The sequence below is a fragment of the Peromyscus maniculatus genome, chromosome 16 (assembly GCF_049852395.1).
Source record: "Peromyscus maniculatus bairdii isolate BWxNUB_F1_BW_parent chromosome 16, HU_Pman_BW_mat_3.1, whole genome shotgun sequence".
Taxonomy (NCBI): Eukaryota; Metazoa; Chordata; class Mammalia; order Rodentia; family Cricetidae; genus Peromyscus; species Peromyscus maniculatus.
In genome coordinates, this window is record NC_134867.1 from 14,213,118 (window position 1) to 14,232,020 (window position 18,903).

An 18,903-nucleotide genomic window follows, 5' to 3' on the forward strand; every position below is an offset into this window, starting at 1 on the left:
GGACGGCCTTACTAGGAAGATGCCTGCAATTGTGTGTGGTCACCGAGACCAAAGAAAGGTACGGGCTTAAAGGAAAGCAAGGGATGCTGGGAGAACACAGAGAGGGTGCCCAAGAGAGACACAGGCGACTTAAGATGCCTCCATCCTGAGCTCTTTTTAAGTAGAACACAGTGACCGACGCATCTCCATTTTCTGCATCTGAAAAAGTGAGAGTACAGAATCATCTGATGTCCAGATGCAGAAAATGGAGACCTTCCCTTCTAACGCTATGACTCTTAAAATCCGTGAATGCATATTATTATGTCTTTCCCTAAGGAACAAACAAATGGGGTTGGGGTTGTGGCCTCGTTGTAGTGCACGTGCTTAGGGAGCCCACACCCTGGGGTTCATGCCCAGCATTGGAAGAAAATCAAATGGAATGTGTCTGTTCTTACCCAGGTGGAACGAACTAGGAGGCTGTGTGATTCCCACCGGTCGGCTGCAGGTATGGATATTATTATATTCAGAGTGAACACAATCTATGTCGATGGTATGTAATGTTTTGGGTGGTTGGGATTTGTTTTTTGTTTTGTTTTGTTTGAGACAGGGTCTCACTGTGCATCCCTGGCTAGCCTAGCATTTGTTTGCTTGCGTCATCATTAAATATTATGTTTTTTAGATCAGGCTGGTCTCAAACTCACAGAGACTTACCTGCTTTGGCTTTCCTAGTGCTGGAATTACAGGCATCTGCTGCCATACCCAGCTAATTTTTTTTTGTCACGTTTTCTATTAGGAACTATTAAGAGGTATTTGATGCAAAATTATTAAAATGATTTTTTAAAAGCCTCTCTGCTAGTGTTTAAACCTTATACAAAGATGTATAGCTGATAGTATAGCCTATACATTTTTCTGCATAAAGATTTTTATTACTGGAAATTAAAAATGAGAGTATGGAAATGATAGGTTAGGCTGACTTTGGAAAATAAGCTAGTGTGCATTATATTTTTGAGCTGCGCTTTAAGAATGATATGGCTTAGGACTGGAGGGATGGCTTGTGGTTAAGAGCACTTCCTGCTCTTCCAAAAGACCCAGGTTCGGTTCCCAGCACCCGTCTCCTCCCACACTTGTGTGGGATGGCTTGCAGCCAGCAGTAACTCTGGCTCCAGGGAATTGGTGCCTTCTTTTGGCCTCTGAGGGCACCAGTGCACACTTGGCACACATACAACCTTAAAAAATACGGCTCTAACCACTGAATATTTGGTTTTTATAATAAAGGAGAGATATCAGATAAAAATCCATATTTTACTAATTAGTAAATATAGAAAGTATTAGCTGTTTACTTCATCTTGTTAAGCTTTTGAAGTAAATTCAAATATAGACTGGGTATAGCAATGCTGTTAGGGTGACATTAAGTGTACAGTAAATATAACCTTATACGATTAGCAAAATGTTCTTTACTGTTTTAATCTTTAACTCACTTATTCAGGACTAGCACCCAGCTTCTCTTCTGTTACTTAATGCACAGGATTTTCCTGTGGTTCAGAAGTAGTCTGGGTGTCTGCACAATGACCTAGAACTTCCTGTGCTCTCTGTAGACTGGCATTCTGCGAACCAACTGCGTGGACTGTTTAGATCGCACCAACACAGCGCAGTTCATGGTGGGCAAGTGCGCTCTGGCTTACCAGCTCTATTCCCTAGGGCTGATTGACAAGCCGAATCTGCAATTCGATACGGATGCAGTGAGGTAATCCTGATTCGGGGCTGTTGAATGTCAGCAGTGACAGCAGGCAGGTGTGACTCACAAGGACTTATAACCTCATTTCTACCTTTAGCTTCCCAAAGATTTATTGCTCGTTGACAGTATTCAAGTTAGTTCTGTGTTTCTGTTACATGCTGGTATATTATTGCCATCAGGTCTTGTTTGGTTTGCTTGCATCATCGTTAAACATTATGTTTTTTAGATAAATCCCAAGTACTTAGACAAACTAGTAGGTTAAATAAAAACCCAAATGGCAATGAAAAATAGTACCAGTTCTGCACATGTTTTGAACTAAAGATACAGAATGTGTAAGATGGATTCTACATTAAGGATTACTGTTTCTTCATTGTCCGTCAACTCTGTGAAAAGAGAAAGTATATGACTTGCATGTCTGCTGTGGGCAGAATGTTCCTGTCACCCTGTGTTGAAATCCTCACCCCCAAAGTGATGGTATTAGGAGACTGGATCTTTGGGACATGCTTGGATCCAAGGGCAGAACCCTCATCCTTGGGGCCAGCGGCATATTAAAAGTGACCAAGGATGTTTGCTATTCTCTTCCTCATGTGAGGCCAAAGCAAGAAGGCACCACCTGTGAATGAACTTTCTAGACAGTGAGTCTGCTGATGTCTTTATCGTAGATGCTGCAGCCCCTGGAGCTATGAGAAATAAATGTTGTAACAAGACATTTATATATATTTAACAATTCAGAGGCACCAAAATGGTGTCATGGAAGTGAATGTGGTTAGAAACAGCTTGGTTCAGCTTTAGTAAGTTAGATTTTTGGTGCGTCGTTTTCTCATCAAGAGTTTCTGTGACCTTGGATCGTTATAAAACACCATACATTTTACATTTACACTTATTTTCAAGATGTTGAAGAGTCCACTTGAAAGATTCAGGGGAATTCATAAAGTGAAAGTCTTTTTTTTTCTTTTTCTTTTTTTTTTTTTCCTGAGTCTGGCCCAGTGAGTGGCTTGTCAGTCATTTTGGTTAATCTCCCCCTCCCCCGTGATGGGGACTTCACCAAGGCATGGCACATGCTGGGCAAATTCTCCACCACTGAGCTCTACCCAGGCCTTCTCTTCAGTTTTCCTTCTGGGACAGGGTCTCCCTAACTTACCCAGGCTGCCTTGAATTCCCTCTGAGTCCAGGCAGGGCCCAGACTGTGTGACCTGCTCAGCTCCTTGGTAGCGGCATTGTAGACCTGAGTCAGCAGGCTGTTGTAGAATGGGAGGTTTCCTTCTGTGTAGGTTATTTGAGGAACTCTACGAAGATCACGGAGACACCCTTTCCCTGCAGTATGGAGGCTCTCAGCTCGTTCACCGGGTAAAAACCTACAGGAAGATAGCGCCCTGGACCCAGCACTCCAAAGACATCATGCAGACTCTGTCTCGATACTACAGCAACGCCTTCTCAGGTAATTCTCTGCTGTAGGCATTTCTAACACTTAAATTTTAAGTGTGTTTGACTTCTTGTACACATACTTTTTTCCTTTCAGCTATTTATTTAAATAAGGTTTAAATTATTTGTAATTTAAATAAAATAGAATTTGTGATTAAAAAGTTCTCTAACTATTTGTTCAATAGACAAATTAATATTAAAATAATTTTTTTCAACTGGGTCTCATATACCCCAGGCTGGCCTCAAACTTACTGAGTAGCAGAGGATGACCCTGAACTTTGGATCTTCCTAAATGCTGGGATTACAGGGTGCCTCACCATGCCTGACTTACAGGGCTCTGTGGATTAAACACAAGTGTTGGTGCCCACCAGGCAAGCTCTCTGCCAACAGAGTTACCGTCCCCAAAGTCCGTATTTCAAACACAACACTCTTGCATTCTGCCTGCCCCGTAGTTGCCGATCTTATGTGCTGGATCATGGCTGGACTTCCTGCCTCCTCCCCTTTTGTCTTTCTCCTTCAGTGTTTCTGAATGGAGAAGTTTGAAAGTATTGAATAGTTGGGGTGGTTTTTGTTTTTTGTTTTTTCCAAACAGAGGTTAACATCTTAGTGGTTGTTTATGAATGTGTTGCTCAACTTAAAAATGTCTACTAGGAATGAATAACGACAAACCATACTTTGATGACTCATACTTTGATGACTCATACTCTGATGACCTACACGTACCAAATCCAACAGGGTGTTTCGGTGGTGCTCTCCTCTCTCCATTCTGGTGCCATTGTCAATATACATAACGTGTATCACACAGGGAAGCCATTGTGAGGCAGATCCCACACACAGAATCCATCCAGGAGGAGCCGTTTAACGGTTGATCCTATGAGTCGTCCTCTCTTGAACAGAAGAGGGAGAAAACTCTGAGTGACTGTGTGGAGGGGTGGTGAAGCTGTTCTCTGGAATGAACTGCTCTTGCCTGCTTCTCTGTCACCCACTCCCACTTCTTACCTCAAGTGAAGGGAGAGAGTGGCTTCAGCAGGCTCTCGGTGAGCCTGTTGGGGCGTCCTGCCTTTGGAGGGATCCCATGTGTTCGCCATGGATGGCTTTGCATCAGGTCTACGGCAGAGGGATGGCCAAGGATGGTGCTGTATGGTGAGAACTGTCTGCGTCCTTGGAGTAAACCTTACAGGACATGAATGTTTGATGGTAACCAGATGTAGCTTCCAATGACGCTGACTGCATTGGGTTGGCCTGGGCCCTAGCCAGTGAGTCTCCTGAAGGACCAAGAGGCCCTGGCAACTGAGGACCAGGAGGTAGAACCAGGAGGTAAAACATTTTTAGATGAGCCTTCTCTCGTCTAAAAAGATGCATGTGCTCATACCAAGGGAGTTGCAAGAGAGTCCCGAGCGATAGGAGCCTCAGAAACATCCATGCGAGTCAACATTTACTTTCAATGTTTACGAGGTCCAGAGTGAATGGAAGTGAGTCAGCTATGACTGTGTGTATGTACTTAGCAACGTAAAACAGCACATGATCACTTTGACAGTTTGTGTGGGTCATTGGTCCAGGCACAGATCGGGGGCGGGGGTGGTGTCTCCTGCTTAGAGTCGGAAGGCTGAGGGTATCACTCAGGCCGTCTCATCTGAAGTCCTAGCTGGGAAAGGAGCCGCCTCCAAGCTCCTGTAAGTTGGCAGAATCTAGTTCTGCGCTGCAGGACTCGGGGCCACCTGCTGCTTCACAAAGGGCAAAGGAAGGCGCCCATCAGCCAGGCTAACAGGGCAGTCTCCAATAGGTCACAGATTGTGATAATGACATCCTACTGCGTGGCTGAGCCCACTGATCAGAAGTAAGCCACAGGTCCTGTACACATAACTAAGCCGATAGCATCAAACAACAGACGCTGACCGTCTCCGGTTGTGGACACCGAAAGTCTCACAGTGTCAGCAGGGCAGTTCTGCTGAGATCCGTAGATGAGAATCTTCCCTCGCTTCTGTCTGCTGTGGTTGGCGGTCCTTGGTGTCTGTTGACTGGCAACAGTAGTCCTCTAGTCTCTGCCTGCAGACCCCCCACACACTTTCCTTCCTGTGCTGAGCAGTCCTCACGGTGTGCTCGTCTGTGTCTCTCCTTTTAGTGTAAGGGCACTGGCCTCGCTGACTCTAGAGCCCACTCGCTGTACTCCCGTATGACTGCATCTTAATTCTATTCTGTCTACAAAGATCTCATTTCTGTGTGTGATGACATTCCTTGGCATCAGGGGTTCAGGCTTCCAGATCCCTTGTGGAGACACAATACATAAAAGTTATATGGAAGGTGCAATTGTAAGCCATGCCAACAAGTACCAACAAGGATAGACTTCTCTGGGTGCCTGTCACCATGGTAAAGGGTTAGAACTGCCCTTAGAGAAACAGCCCTGCGGCAGGGACCATGATTGACACTTAAGGACCAAGGCTGCTCACTCGGAGTAGGAAACAGAAAGGAATGTGTAGTTATGTAGATGATTTAGAAAGAAAGGCATGGTTTAGGTAATGATGATACAAGAGATCAGTATGTACAGATAGAAAGGTACAGCTAAATTATGCAAGCTTAAAAATGAGCTGTTATGAAAGGCATTATGAATAATGTGGCTGAAACAGACGTCTTTATTTTAAGAAGCGTGGTGTCATTGGGGTGTGCACCTTATTTTGTCATAACTGAGTGTTATATAATGATGAAAATATAGAATGATTTTCTTTTGAGTATTAAAGACCACTTTGGCCCATTTAATCAGTCTTGTTATACGATGCCTGTGGGCTGAGCAGGAAGATGTTTAGAATTAAGAAACTAAATTAATGAAATTAAGTGGTTGGGAATTTTACCCTTAGTTTGTACAGACAGACGACTGCTGTCTAAGCCATTCTTCAGAACCCTTGTTGGACCCATTTTTAAAAACTATTCTTAAAGCTAAACACTGTTGTTGAGGCCTGTGGTTGCAGCTCCTTGGGAGGCTGAGGCAAAAAGACACCTCAAACTTATGAGTTTGAAGGCAGCCTAGGCAACATAGCATGGTCTATCTCAGAATACACAGATGCACATGTATGCACACACCCACATATGCACACACACCTATGAATGCATGCACTCTAGTGCATGCGCACACATGTGTGCACACACACATCATGCATATGTATAATTTAAATGTAGTAGATGGTGGAAGTGGTCCATGTCCTCTTCAAACAGCTTCAGAAACTAAAATGCAAGCTCACAAAGTGAAGACTGCCATGATCATGCATGGGGAGACAGGCGAGTGTGAAGACAGTACTGAGCTGGTTTCCCCGGCGCCAGGAGGTGCTCTGCTGGTGCTGTGTCCTTGTCCCTTTTCTGCTCACCTCAGAAGGGGACATACAGGGGAATGTGCAGAGAACATTTTAACCTGTTGCAAATAGTGAGATGACCGTCTGAGGTCCTACTCAGAGCAACAAATTTTAGTAAGTAAATCCTGTTCGGCTATAGCAGAAAAGGCAATTGCAGAAATGTTCGTGGGAATGTGATTGATAATTAGGAAATCAAGGCTCATCACCCTCCGACAGCCAGAGCAGTTAAACACGGCAGGCGGAGAGATCTAAGTTGTTCTTCTCGCTTTAGGGTGCACAGAGCACACTGCAGACAGCCTGGCAGCCTTAGGACATTCCCTAGTATGTCTCTGGCTCCCTGGAATGACTGCCCCATGCCTTGATCTTCTCTGTGACCCTCAGCTGCTGACTTTGGCTCACTCTTCACTGAGAAAATCAAAGTTGTGGAAGGGAACTTCCTTTCACTGCCAAATGCAGAAACTGTGCATATCTGCATGGAGTCTCCCTTACATTGTGGTGGTGGTCTGAATAGTATGGACCCTGTAGACTCGTGTGTTTGAATGCCCATCGGGAGTGGCACCATTAAGAGGTGTGGTCCTGTTAGAGCAATCTGTCACTGTGGGGCGGGCTTTGAGGTCTTGGGAGCTCAAGTCTTGCCAATGTGACGCAGCCTCCTGCTGCTTGTGGATCAAGATGTGGAACTCTCAGCTCCTTCTCCAGCACCATGTCTGCCTGCACGCTGCCTTGCTTCCCTCCATGGCAATAATGGACTAGACCTCTAAACTGGAAGGCAGCCCCAATGAAATGTTTTCCGTTATAAGAGTTGCTGTGGTCGTGATGTCTCTTCACAGCAGCAGAGACCCTCAGACAATTGTGTTCAGCCCTTGGAGTGTCCCTGCCCTAATTTAAGGCAGGCTGTCTGCTGTGTCCTGAGTTGCCCCCTGCTCTTGCTCTCCCTGTGGTAATAAACCCTGCTGCTGTGTACAGTCTATCTCTTCTCTGTGTCCGTCCACTAACAGAAGCACATGGGTGTTCTCCATCCAACCTCCCACCTCTCTCTGATCCTGCATCTTCCACCTGCAGCTGCAGGCCCAGTTCTCTGCTCGCCTCTTGTTCTGCTCTGTTGGGCATCCACCCAGGTTTGACGCTGAAACCATTTCAGGATTGCCAGCAGTCTGCAGGTCACCACATTCACTGGTTACTTCTCTGTCTCCCTCTTACCCGTTCAACGTTGGTCTGGGCTGACACTGCCTGTTTCTTCCTGTACTATCTCTCCCGGACTCTCTGTTGATGGCCACTCTATTTCTAAACCTTCTTTATCCTGTCTTCTCTTTCTGCACTTTTACCCTAGGAGCATCCTCACACATTGGACAATCAGACACATCCAAATGCCTACCACAATCCTCCTGTTAAATACTGCATTCCTTTTCCATAGTAACTAACCACGGCGGTACTCAACCCGTGTCCTCTGCTGAAAAGGATGAAATAAAGTCAGCATGTCAGTTAACCTGGGCTGTTATCTAGAGATGCCATGGCTCTTTCTGGTTGGCGACAGAATCCCATGCAGTTGTGGGATTGAGGTTCAGTGTTCTCATGGGCTGCTGGCTCTAAGTCTAGAGGAATTCATTGACTTGTGACTTGTTCTGTTTGATAGTCCTCACTGGCACACTGTGTCCATTTTGTGCTTTAAATCTCTCTATCATCCCTTCTGCCTTCCTTTTCTGCCTTTAAAGGATCCACGTAATTTCAGATATTTCAGAATAATTTCCCTGTTATCTTGAAGTTATTATTATTAAGTCAGTTATATTTGCAAAATGCTCTTAATGTAATGTAATGTAAAATATTCGTAGGTATGACACTGGGGAACAGAGGTCTTCCGTCCAGATTATTCTCCTCCTACCATAGACCACTGCTGAGTCTCAAAGTGACTGTGCCTGGGGAGACATGCTGTAATCACAGCTCTCGGGACACCGAGGAAGAGTGGTCCTGAGTTCAGGGTCAGTCTGGGCTACATAGCAAGTTCAAAGTCAGCTTAAGCTACATAGTGAGCTAGAGATTTGGTTGAGTGGTAGAGCACTTTTCCAGCATGTGTAAGGCCCTGGATTTGACCCCTAAATAGTATAAAGTATCTCACGAATAAATCCTATCCCACACCCAGAGAGATCCACTTGTTCATCTTTAGGCAAACAGGATAGCTCTGCTTTTGTTATGCATGTGGTTTAGAATCTGCTTGCCCTTGAGATGACCTGGATGACCTTTGTGGCACTCTTCTTCTGTAATGTGGTTGTTTAGTAACTCCTTATCCTTCGTGTTATAATCTAGTTGGTGTGCATCTGCCATCCTCCTGAACAGATGTGTTTGAAAACAGTCTTTTCCTTGCGTCTTACCTTTGCTTATGGAGAATGAGCAAAAAGCGTATTTACCAGGTCAGAAGGTAGACATGTCTTTCAGGTCCGCAATGTACTAGTCTCATCAGTATGACAAAATACATCACGTAAACCTAAGGGAGGCGCATTGATTTTTAGTTCACATTTTTGTAGGGTTTTTCGGTGGTTGCTTGGCCCTGTGTGCTTGGGCTAAGTGTCACTGTGGTAGGCCCTGAACTACTGAAGGCGCTTTCCTGCCTAAGCCGAGGGGAGTACAGGAAGCCGCCAGGCAGGACAGTTCCCAGGGACATGCTCCCAGAGACCCACTCCAAATAGGCCCACCCCCTACATTTCACCACCACAAATGGTGCCATCGTCTCTGGAAGGCCCTCACAGACACACTCAGGCGTGCTTCACTGATCCAGGAACCTAGTGTTCCTCTCAACAAGTCCGGGAGCACTGGGTTTGAAGGTCTTTAGTGGAAATGACTTAGTCAGCGCTTGTCTGAGAAATAGCGGAGCTGGGTTTTTGCACGTTCATTGGTTCTCTCTCCTTCTTTTCAGTGTTACACGCGCTTGTGTCTCCTGGGTGTCGATCTGTGCCATTCTTACGCCCCATAGCATTTGTTTCATTAAACGGTACAAGGTGGGGATCTAATTTCATTCTTCTTCTCCCCAGCAGTTTGAAGGTGCCAGTTCTTGAACAGTAGTTCCCTCTTTTGCTGATAAAAGAGGCCACTTCATCACAAACTTAATATTACTATAATACAGTTCCACAATGTTTTCAGACAATTAATTAAAAATTACTATATTCAGTCCTGTGCCTTTGAAATATAATTAGTAATAAAGCTGGTTTGTGTAATAGCTCAAATGGTATTTGAATGGTCCATAGGGATTTGGGTTTTAAAGCATAAATGGTTAGTCTTCATACTTGCTGGGCTACATAAGACCAACCTCTGTTGAGCACTTGACCATACCCAAAGTGCTACCATCTTGCAGGGAAAGGCTAGTTTATTTTGCAGTTGAAAGCGTCCAGACAGGCTGGGCATGGTGGCTCACGCCCTCAATCCCAGAACTCGGGAGGCAGAGGCAGGCAGATTTCTGAGTTTGAGACTAGCCTGGTCTACAGAAGTAGTTCTAGGACAGCCAAGGCTGCACAGAGAAACCCTGTCTCAAAAAACGGGAGGGGGGGTTGAGGTGGTGGAAATCTTGGACTGAAGGGATGGCTCAGTGGTTAAGGGCTCTTCAGAGTTCAATTTCCAGCACCCACATGGCATGGACAACCATCTATAACTGTAGTCTCATGGGATCTGATGCCGTCTTCTGGTGTGCAGATGTACATGCAGTCAAAACGTTCACAAACATAAAATAATTAAGTTGTTAAAAAAAAAATAGTATCTAGCCAGTGCCTAGGCTTTTTGGGGTGGCCGTTTAGCCCAAGCTTAGGTGACTGTTCCATCATAGAGAGACTTTCTGTTGTAACAACAGCAATGGCTTCAATAACCTCTGATAGTCTGTGGAAGGAGTGTCTGTTGAGGAATGCTTGTTACCTCCTCTGTCTTTACTATACTTGCTAAAATTTTAAGGAAGATGCTGTTTGATTTAGAAGGTGAAACAAACTCCTTGAAAGCATGGCTGAAAAATGGAAAGCTGCTTTAGATAGTATTAAGATATCCTGGGGTACTGTATGAAATGGGTTATCAAGTGCGATCAAGTCTATTCAGGAAGCATAGAGAATCATATTACTCTGAGAGCAGGATGTTTACTTTGGTGCTATGTAAAGAGATAAAAATTGGGGTGGTAATGTCTGTATCATTTAATATGCATTTTCTCTCAGCAAGTAGAAAAAAAGGCCCCAAAGAAAACAGCATATAAACACATCCCTTTTATGTATTACTTTTAGCCTGAAAGGTAAGTGCTATTTTAATAGAATGCTTCCTGTCAAACTATTAATAATAGGCATACATATTTGATATTTCATTTGCTTTTGCTAAACCGACAAGATAACCCAGTACTAATTTCAGGTGTATGCATTTACTGAGGCTGTTGGACGAAAGTACACTTTATTTTATTGGTTCCACAGCAGGCATTCTACTGTGCTTCCTCTTAGTCCTCCATTGTTTTCAGAAGGAGGTGAGGGTGAGTGTCTGTGAAAAACTTGAATATTGAGGCCTCTGATACAGGGGCCCAGGGAGCAGAAAGTGTAGAATGGGAAAGGTGGGCACACAGCACTTCAAGTGTGAGTGTTTACCACCAAACGTAAGGAGGAAAGGACACCGGGCGAGTGCCAGCCAGGCTTGTCAGGTGGAGGCACAGTGTGGGAGGGCAGTGTTGAGGCGGCTGGAGAGTTGGCATGAGGACGCTCTTCATGTGCCCTTGCTGTCTTCATTGTCCGTGAAGAGGCCAGCTTTGCAGCTGAGGGGCAGAGATGCTGTAAACAGTGTCTCTGTGGAAGAAGGGATCCAAGCGGGAACTCTGCAGCTGACTGGGTCAAGGTCATGCAGCAGAATTTCTATAGCAATTGGGTCATTCTGTCTTTAGAACAAAGTGTGGTGTTTACTTGAGACAAGTTAACAAATGCCGATGATAGCTTTTTATTTTAAAAACAGAGCCACTCTAAATATTGTGTGGCTTTACCCTAACATTCCAGAAACAGTCTATATCCCCTCTCCCCTGTTTATGAGAGGTGTTGGGCAAGAAGGAAGCATCCTTCACAAGCAGGATTCTCCTCCCCCTCAGAACGTGGATGACTGAGTTTGTACGTGTGTGTATGGAGTTTGAAATACAAATGCATCTTCATAGAGATCTGGTCTAGGAAACTACAGTCGGATCAGTGTCCTTTGGGACCATGTCCTCCTGGGGTGCCTGCATCAACAGTGGGTTGTCTGAAAATGCATATTTTTGCTTTTTAGATGCCGATAGACAAGATTCCATCAATCTCTTCCTGGGCGTTTTCCACCCCACAGAAGGGAAACCTCATCTCTGGGAACTCCCCACAGACTTTTACCTGCACCACAAGAACACCATGAGCCTTTCACCGTCTAGAAGGAGGTACCTGTGTCCCCCCCTCCCCCAGTCTTCCATGTCAACTCAGACTTGATGCTGTTGAATAACCATTGCATGGCGGGAGCGCATAGGGTGAAGCAGGGAGTCTTAGCGTGTGTGCTGTGGCTTGGGCACTTCCTGGCAAATCATGGTTAGTCACTGGTTGTCTGCACGGTCCCTGACATCCAGGTAAATTTCCAGGACGCTGTCACGGGACATGGTACAGAGCCTGTAAAGCAAGTGGGCAACTTCACTCTTGAAAGTTTCCTACAACTGGGAAAGAAACCCAAGACTCAAGCCAGCCGTGGCGTTTTCAAGTGAGAGCTGAGCAGTTTTACTTTGTCACACCAGAGTCGGAAGTGCTTGCTGATGTTCTTCCAACACAAATAGCTCTGTGTCCCCACAGGAACCCAGAGCTGCGATTCTAGTGGCAAATGACCACTTCTGTCAATTTGGCCTTCTGGAGCCGTTCACCAGTATAGGCTCTTTGGTTGTCGTTAAATTAGTAAGAATATTCTCTAAAGAGCTAAGCATGGAGGCACATGCTTTTAATCTTAGCACGGAGGTGGGATGGCTGCACGTTTGAGGCCAGCCTGGCCTCCGTAGTGAGATGTGTGTCAACCTTTTAGCTCATAAGAGTTTTCTGAAGAGAAATGAACATTTTCCCCGAAGCACTTTAATATGGTGTTACATAACATGAGCTTCCAAGTTGCATGAATCTGAGCTGGGACATCTCCAAGTGTGTGCCTCAGACTATTTCTTGAACCTCTCCGAGCCTCATTTTCCTCATGTGCAGGATGCAAAGGGCCATGTGCACGTCTCGCATACTCATCCCGAGAACCTAGCTACAAGCTCTTTAGTGTCTTAAGTAAGGAGTCCTGTGCTGGTAGGATCAATTGTGCCTCTTGAGCATCCATAGGAAGTTGGAACATGGCTCCTCTCCCCTCAGAGCATGTAGTGACATCAGACTCCACCAAGGTGCTTTCCTCCCACAGAGTCAGGTTGATGTGGCAAAGTTGTTTTATCAATACTGTGAGTTACTGCCCATCTCTGATTGTGTACAGACCACAGGCAATCATATACACTAATGTAGTTGTTGGAAATGCCTGTGCTGCTGCAGAAATATTTAACATGTTAGCCAAGTCTCAGGGTTAATAGGTTTCTCACTTTCATTCTCATCAGCTCATATTAGAATAGATACCTTAATTCATGATCTTTTTCCTCTAGAACTGAAGCGCTGTAAGTTTTAAAATTGTAGTTATTATTTATAATGTGTGTGTAAACACTAGTATTTTGCTTTGCTGGTTAATTGACTAGAGGCAAACGTGGTTGATGTTCTGAAATGTTGCACTGTGCAGAACTGAAGCTATCGAGATACAACTTGGAATCAGCCAACATTCCAGTTCCTACCGCAGCAGGACTGTCTATGGATTCCCAAGTGTAACGCCACTTGCTTATCTTGGGTTACATAACTGAAGCAGGCGGTCTTGGGGGCCTATGTGTGGGAACAAAAGGAAGCTGGTGTTACAACCCATTTCCTAAAATAGGAAACTGAGGTGCCGAGAGAGTGTGCCTTGGCTGAGATTATTCAGCTACTTAGATGATTCAGCAAGAGCAGTTACAGGCCTGCCACGGCCTGACAGTTTCATCGAGGTAGATAATGGGGCTCACCCCGTCACTTTCCTCCGCGGTACCCGAGCCTGTTTGATAGAAATCTCCAGGTGATGCTCTCGTCAGCACAGCTTGCCACTCTACGGTGCATTCCAGTGTTTGGTGGGGTTTGTGGGTGTCCCCCAGCTGTGCAGGTTATCCTGATGACTGTTAAATTGGGGTGACCCCCACACAAATGTTAACCCAGAGGCAGCAACAGACACGAGTGTGTGGGGCTCAGGCTCGCTCACATGGCACTGAGTTCAAGTTTCTGGGACCCCTTACCGCCCCCTGGGACCTTGTTTGCTTGTTGGTAGAAGGGAGGTAGTACTGGACCTCAGAAGGTCATTTTAAGGCATAAGTGAGAATGCAGTCTTGAAGCCGCTGGGCCCTGGTCCACCTCCTGTTGACACCCGGGGAGTGACCTTCCATAACGTCAGCCAACTGGTCTACTTCTGCTTCTTTATCAAGAAATCGTGCTTCCCTGGGGATCAGCCCAGGTCATCGAAAAGCTTAGCACACAGTGAGTCCCATAGTGTTAATATCGTTGTTGCTCTCCAAGGAAATAGCCTTTACTAAAAAATCATACAGGATGCCCGTAAAATCTGGAAACTTGGGCAGTGTCTCGTCCTCTGTATAATGTAGTAGGCAATCGACACTTGATTATGTGTTCACACTTGGTGGCTGTCCTGTGTTCATACTGTTTACCAATGCTGTAATGCCTTTACTGATAACGGGGGAGGGACATAAAACCAACTCTACCGAGGGTTCAGGTGCTTTTGAGTAACCGCTTCTGTTCCCCTGAATGCCACTTGTGTTGAAATGCTCACACCATTCACCACACCTTTGCTCGAAGCCTGGTTAATACGTCATCCATTACCTTATGCCAGGGACATGTTTATAATGGTCCCAGCCTGGGTTTAGATATCACACATCAATTATTTCATTCATCATTCAAGTTGGTTTTCTGGCCCTGCTCAGTCTAGCTTGTGAGTTTCCTGTCTGCCCAGAGAGTCACCATCTACCCTGGATTGTGCCCAGAATGTGTGGTCCCCACCCCACCCCCCCACCCCCGTCAGGAGGCGGTTGCTAGGGCCATCACTTATACAGCTGTTTCTCACCTCGGCCTGAGATCTGCTTCACTGAAATCTTATGGGGGTGACCCCCTCAGCCCACCAAGCTCTTGGGAAGATGAGTCCTCATCTACGAGATAGTCCTAAATGTTTAAAGATAACTTCATACATTCCAGCCCCTGATGCTCCAGCTGTTTCTCGGGGACTCCCATGTCGAGAGTAACTCTCCCTCAGTGTAGACACTGAGGTCTGCCCTAAGCTTGCAGCCATGCCTGCAGGAGGGGTCAGAGCATGACCTGGGTTTTGCCTGTGATTGTGAGACCATGGGGTCACCACTTGGTGTGCACTCTCTGCTCGTTATTGAATGTAAGAGTACTGTAGCTGTTTTCAGCATTTTGTGATGACAGTGTTCTCTGAGTTCCTTATCCATTAGATACACCACATCCCTAACCATGTCACACTTCCGTGTGGACATCATTCTTTTTTTTATTTTTTATTTATTTATTTTTTTTTTTTTTGTTTTTTCGAGACAGGGTTTCTCTGTGTAGTTTGGTACTTTTCCTGGAACTCGCTCTGTAGCCCAGGCTGGCCTCGAACTCAGGAGATCCGCCTGTCTCCGAGTGCTGGGATTAAAGGCGTGCGCCACCACTGCCCGGCTGGACATCATTCTTGTCATGCCTGCTTCCTCAAGAAAGACAAAGTTGTTAAGTACATCCTCTTTATTAATCAAATCCTCCTGTAGTATTAAGAAGTACATAAAATGCTTCTTCAGATTTAATCAGCTGCCCATCTTGATCTTAGTCTAAGTCTTGGATGAAAAATGCTGGGTCGGACCTGTGGTGTACCATCTGATAACTCCATCCATGTAACACTGTCTGGTACTTTTGGTTGGGATTTAAACAGTTGTGGGTCTTAAGATGCTGTTACCCTGTCCATGTGTCTCTGTCTTGTTTGTGATATTAACTGCTTTCTTCACGTTCACTTATCTTGTTCTAAAGAACTCTCAAGGTAGCTGGAAGAATTAAAGACAGTCCCTCTTAAGATTCGCTTCGAGCTAAGTAATCCAGCAGAATTCAGCACTCTTAATTATAGGGACTAAGAAGAAAAGAGTGATTGATGGGTGCTGTACCCAAAGGAAGAAGTTCTGAATAGCCAGTCTCCTCTTTGGTGATCCCTAGCCAAAGCAGGGCGCTGCCTGTACAGGTGCTCTCCCCTGGAGCGGATGCACCTGGGAGAGGTGGTGGAGGCGGCAGGATTGTCCTCCTCCTCTCCAGGGCATGTCTGTCTCGGGGGCTTCTTTGTTTCTGGGACCCGCTCAGGACATAGGCTTTTCAAAAACATTCTTAAGTCATTTTATCTTGCTTAGAGAAATGTAGTCTAATCATATAGTCTGAAAACTTACAGCCTGGTCTCAAATCACTGATACAAAAGTATCTCTTAATTCTAGTTGTCTGTCTGTCTCAGTTAACCTTTCTATTGCTGTGAAGAGACACCATGACCAAGGCAACTTACACAAGCAAGCGTTTAACTGGGGGCTGGCTCACAGATGCAGAGGTGAGTCCATGACCACCATGGTGGGGGGCACGGCAGCAGACAGGCGGGAAGAGCAGCAGAGGAGTAGCTGAGAGGGGGAGGGGAAGGGGGAGGGGAGGGGGACGGGGAGGGGAGGGGGAGGGAAAGCGGCTGGGCCTGGCACGGGCTTTTCAAACCTCAAAGCTCACTTGTAGTGACACACTTCCTCCAACAAGGCCACCCCCTAAAACGGTTCCACCAACTGCGAACCAAACATTCAAATAGATGAGCCTACGGGAACCATTCCCATTCAAAGCACCACATCTGACTAGTACATTCCAAGGTAAAACTCACTCTTCAGACAGCGTTCGCTTTCCTTTTCCTAAGCAAGCCAAGTATAAGTAACATATTTTTAGCAAGTTCCTCATACTCTAGTTGATATCTTCTCTACGGCCTCCTTTGCCCGAGCTGGGTCATCCGAGATTGGAAGACACACTCTCTCTGCCTTATGTGCGTGTGTGCCCCGTCACCCTCCACCCTTCTAACAGCGGGGCCATGTCTTTCTCTGGCCTGAGTCTCTGCCTACAAAAGACAATGAAACTAGCATGGATGTGGCTTGTTTGTCTATGCAAATTTATCTCTTTGGTTACTCACAACCTGTCTCTATGGGACATTTGAATCTGTGACTTTGCTGGGATTGACGTCGCCTTTACTGACATGTAGTTGTCGGGATCTGTCTTCCTCTCACTTGGAGCATCAAGAATGCATTCATCATGCTTGCTTTGGCAGTGCATATGGTAAAATCGGAAGACTGCATTTAGCCATCTGCAATGGAGTAAGGTTCGGATCTCACCTGCACCAGGACACTTGGCCAGAGATGATCTGCTGCTTGCTTCCGGCTTGGGCTGTACACACCCCTCTGCCTTGTGTGCGCCTGTTATTCTCAGTGTAGCTCTTTGAACACTTAGAGCAGCGTCTGATACCGTGCAGGTGACTGATAGACGTTGAGCAATTGAAGTCAGCCTCTGCAAGCGGCAGATTCTTCCCCTTTCTTTGCATGGTCCCAGGCCTGCTGTTGAGAAAGCAGCTTGGAATCAGTCCTTCAGTGGCACCCGGTAGCGTGTAAATACTCAGGAACTCCGGGCCAGTCTTCTGACTCAGAATTTGATGTGTAGGAAGGGCAAGGGTACCTGTGCACTGTGGATTTGGACAGAAGTCCTGATCAGAGCCCAGGAAGCCTTTTCTGCTGTCAGCTCTGCTCACACCCCAGAGCCCAGGCTTCCTGCTCCATCCTGTTCTTTCCAGTGTGCCTTCTGTTTGTCGTCTCCAGGAGACATCCTGCCAGTGGCATTTGGGTGCTGCTTCATTTTTTTTCATAATTAGCAATACTCATGACCATAATTTCAGCATTTTTATCTTTTAAAACCCATTATATTAAACTTCCTTTGCAGTGTTTTGGGCCATAGGCTTTAACTATTGGAAATCTGTCTTTCTTTTACATTTGTATTTATTAATTCTCTTTCTAGCTTTCACAAATGTTGACACAGCTCTTTCTCCTGGAATCTCTATTTTATTAGAATTTGATTTGCCATTAAATTCTTAGTTGAGGGAGAAGGGGGTTTCAGGATTTGTTCCGATTCTCTACATATGTCAGAGATGACTCTTCCAGCAGAAGCCCAGGCAGTTGATATTCCCTGCCCTGGCTCTGGCCTCTGCACATAAGTGGTCCATTTTTCAGCTAGAATGGATGGGGCTCATGTTACGCCCTTGGGGAACTTGTTCATTAGGACTGTCCAGTTTGCTCCTTGAAGATTCTAGTGGACTGCTTCAGTAACTGTACACACACATCCCATAGCAGAGTAGAGAAGCAGCCTTGGTTCTCTGGTAACTAGACTCGGGTCACGGTCTCACTGTTCACCAGGTGAGATAGCACCCAGAGGGTAACCCGGAGCCTGCCGAGTTTATGCAAACCTGTGTTTTTAGCTACAACTAAGCAGCAGCAGCAGCAGCAGAGTATATTGGTATTTTGCAAATCTCTGGTGGTGGACATGTAGCGGCAAAGGGCATGAGGAGCATTTGAGCATATGAAGACGTGCTATGTCAAAAGCTCTGCAAATGTGTTTTTAAAGAAGAACAAAGGACCTTTGAAGTGGAGGGAAGCAGCTTTTATCTGGGGACTTGTGGAAAGCCAGCATTTATTTACGTTTGGTCCCTCTTGTCCATTCTACTTTTGTAGTTACACATACTGGTGGACACCGGAGGTGATAAAGCATTTGCCACTGCCTTACGATGAAGGTGAGTACCTGCTTCTCTTTCAGGTTCTCTACCACGTCTTAGAACTATGCCTAAATAGGCTTAAAGCATTAGCATTTGATATGCTGTCCTATGGAAAGAAGTGGATTCATGATTATGTTGCTATTTTGTTAGGGGACCACAGCATCTCTTAGCGTCTTACACAAAGAGATGATTATGCTTCCTTCTATCTGAGTAGGCCTTTGCCTCCTGTGTTGTGCCTTAGAGTTATTAGGTAAGCTGTGCAAACGTTTGGTTGATGTGGTAGTTCATTTTAAGTTAGGACTGATTGCATTTCATATTAATTTTTTTATTATATCTTGGAGAGATTGAGAGGAAGTAAGCCAAAATTAAATATTTTTCCTATAGTTAGGCAGTGAAAAGGGCATATAAACATTTAAACTAAATTTTATTAATGTGTCAGAAACTCAGGAGAAATTATATAAAGGAATACACTAAAATGTACTGTATATTATAATGTTTCCAAATTTAAATAATTCCCCAACTTTA

General features: G+C 45.4%; 1 protein-coding gene across 2 annotated transcripts in view; it reads left to right on the plus strand.

Annotated features, from left to right (window-relative positions):
• Fig4 (FIG4 phosphoinositide 5-phosphatase) overlaps positions 1–18,903 on the plus strand; it is a 117,998-nt gene that overhangs the window by 57,971 nt on the left and 41,124 nt on the right. For both annotated transcript variants that reach the window (XM_006982781.4, XM_076552409.1), the window contains exons 13-17: positions 439–484; positions 1,575–1,723; positions 2,986–3,152; positions 11,734–11,872; positions 18,338–18,396. In XM_006982781.4, coding sequence (XP_006982843.1) covers positions 439–484; positions 1,575–1,723; positions 2,986–3,152; positions 11,734–11,872; positions 18,338–18,396 — 560 coding nt within the window. The remainder of the gene's footprint in view (positions 1–438; positions 485–1,574; positions 1,724–2,985; positions 3,153–11,733; positions 11,873–18,337; positions 18,397–18,903) is intronic.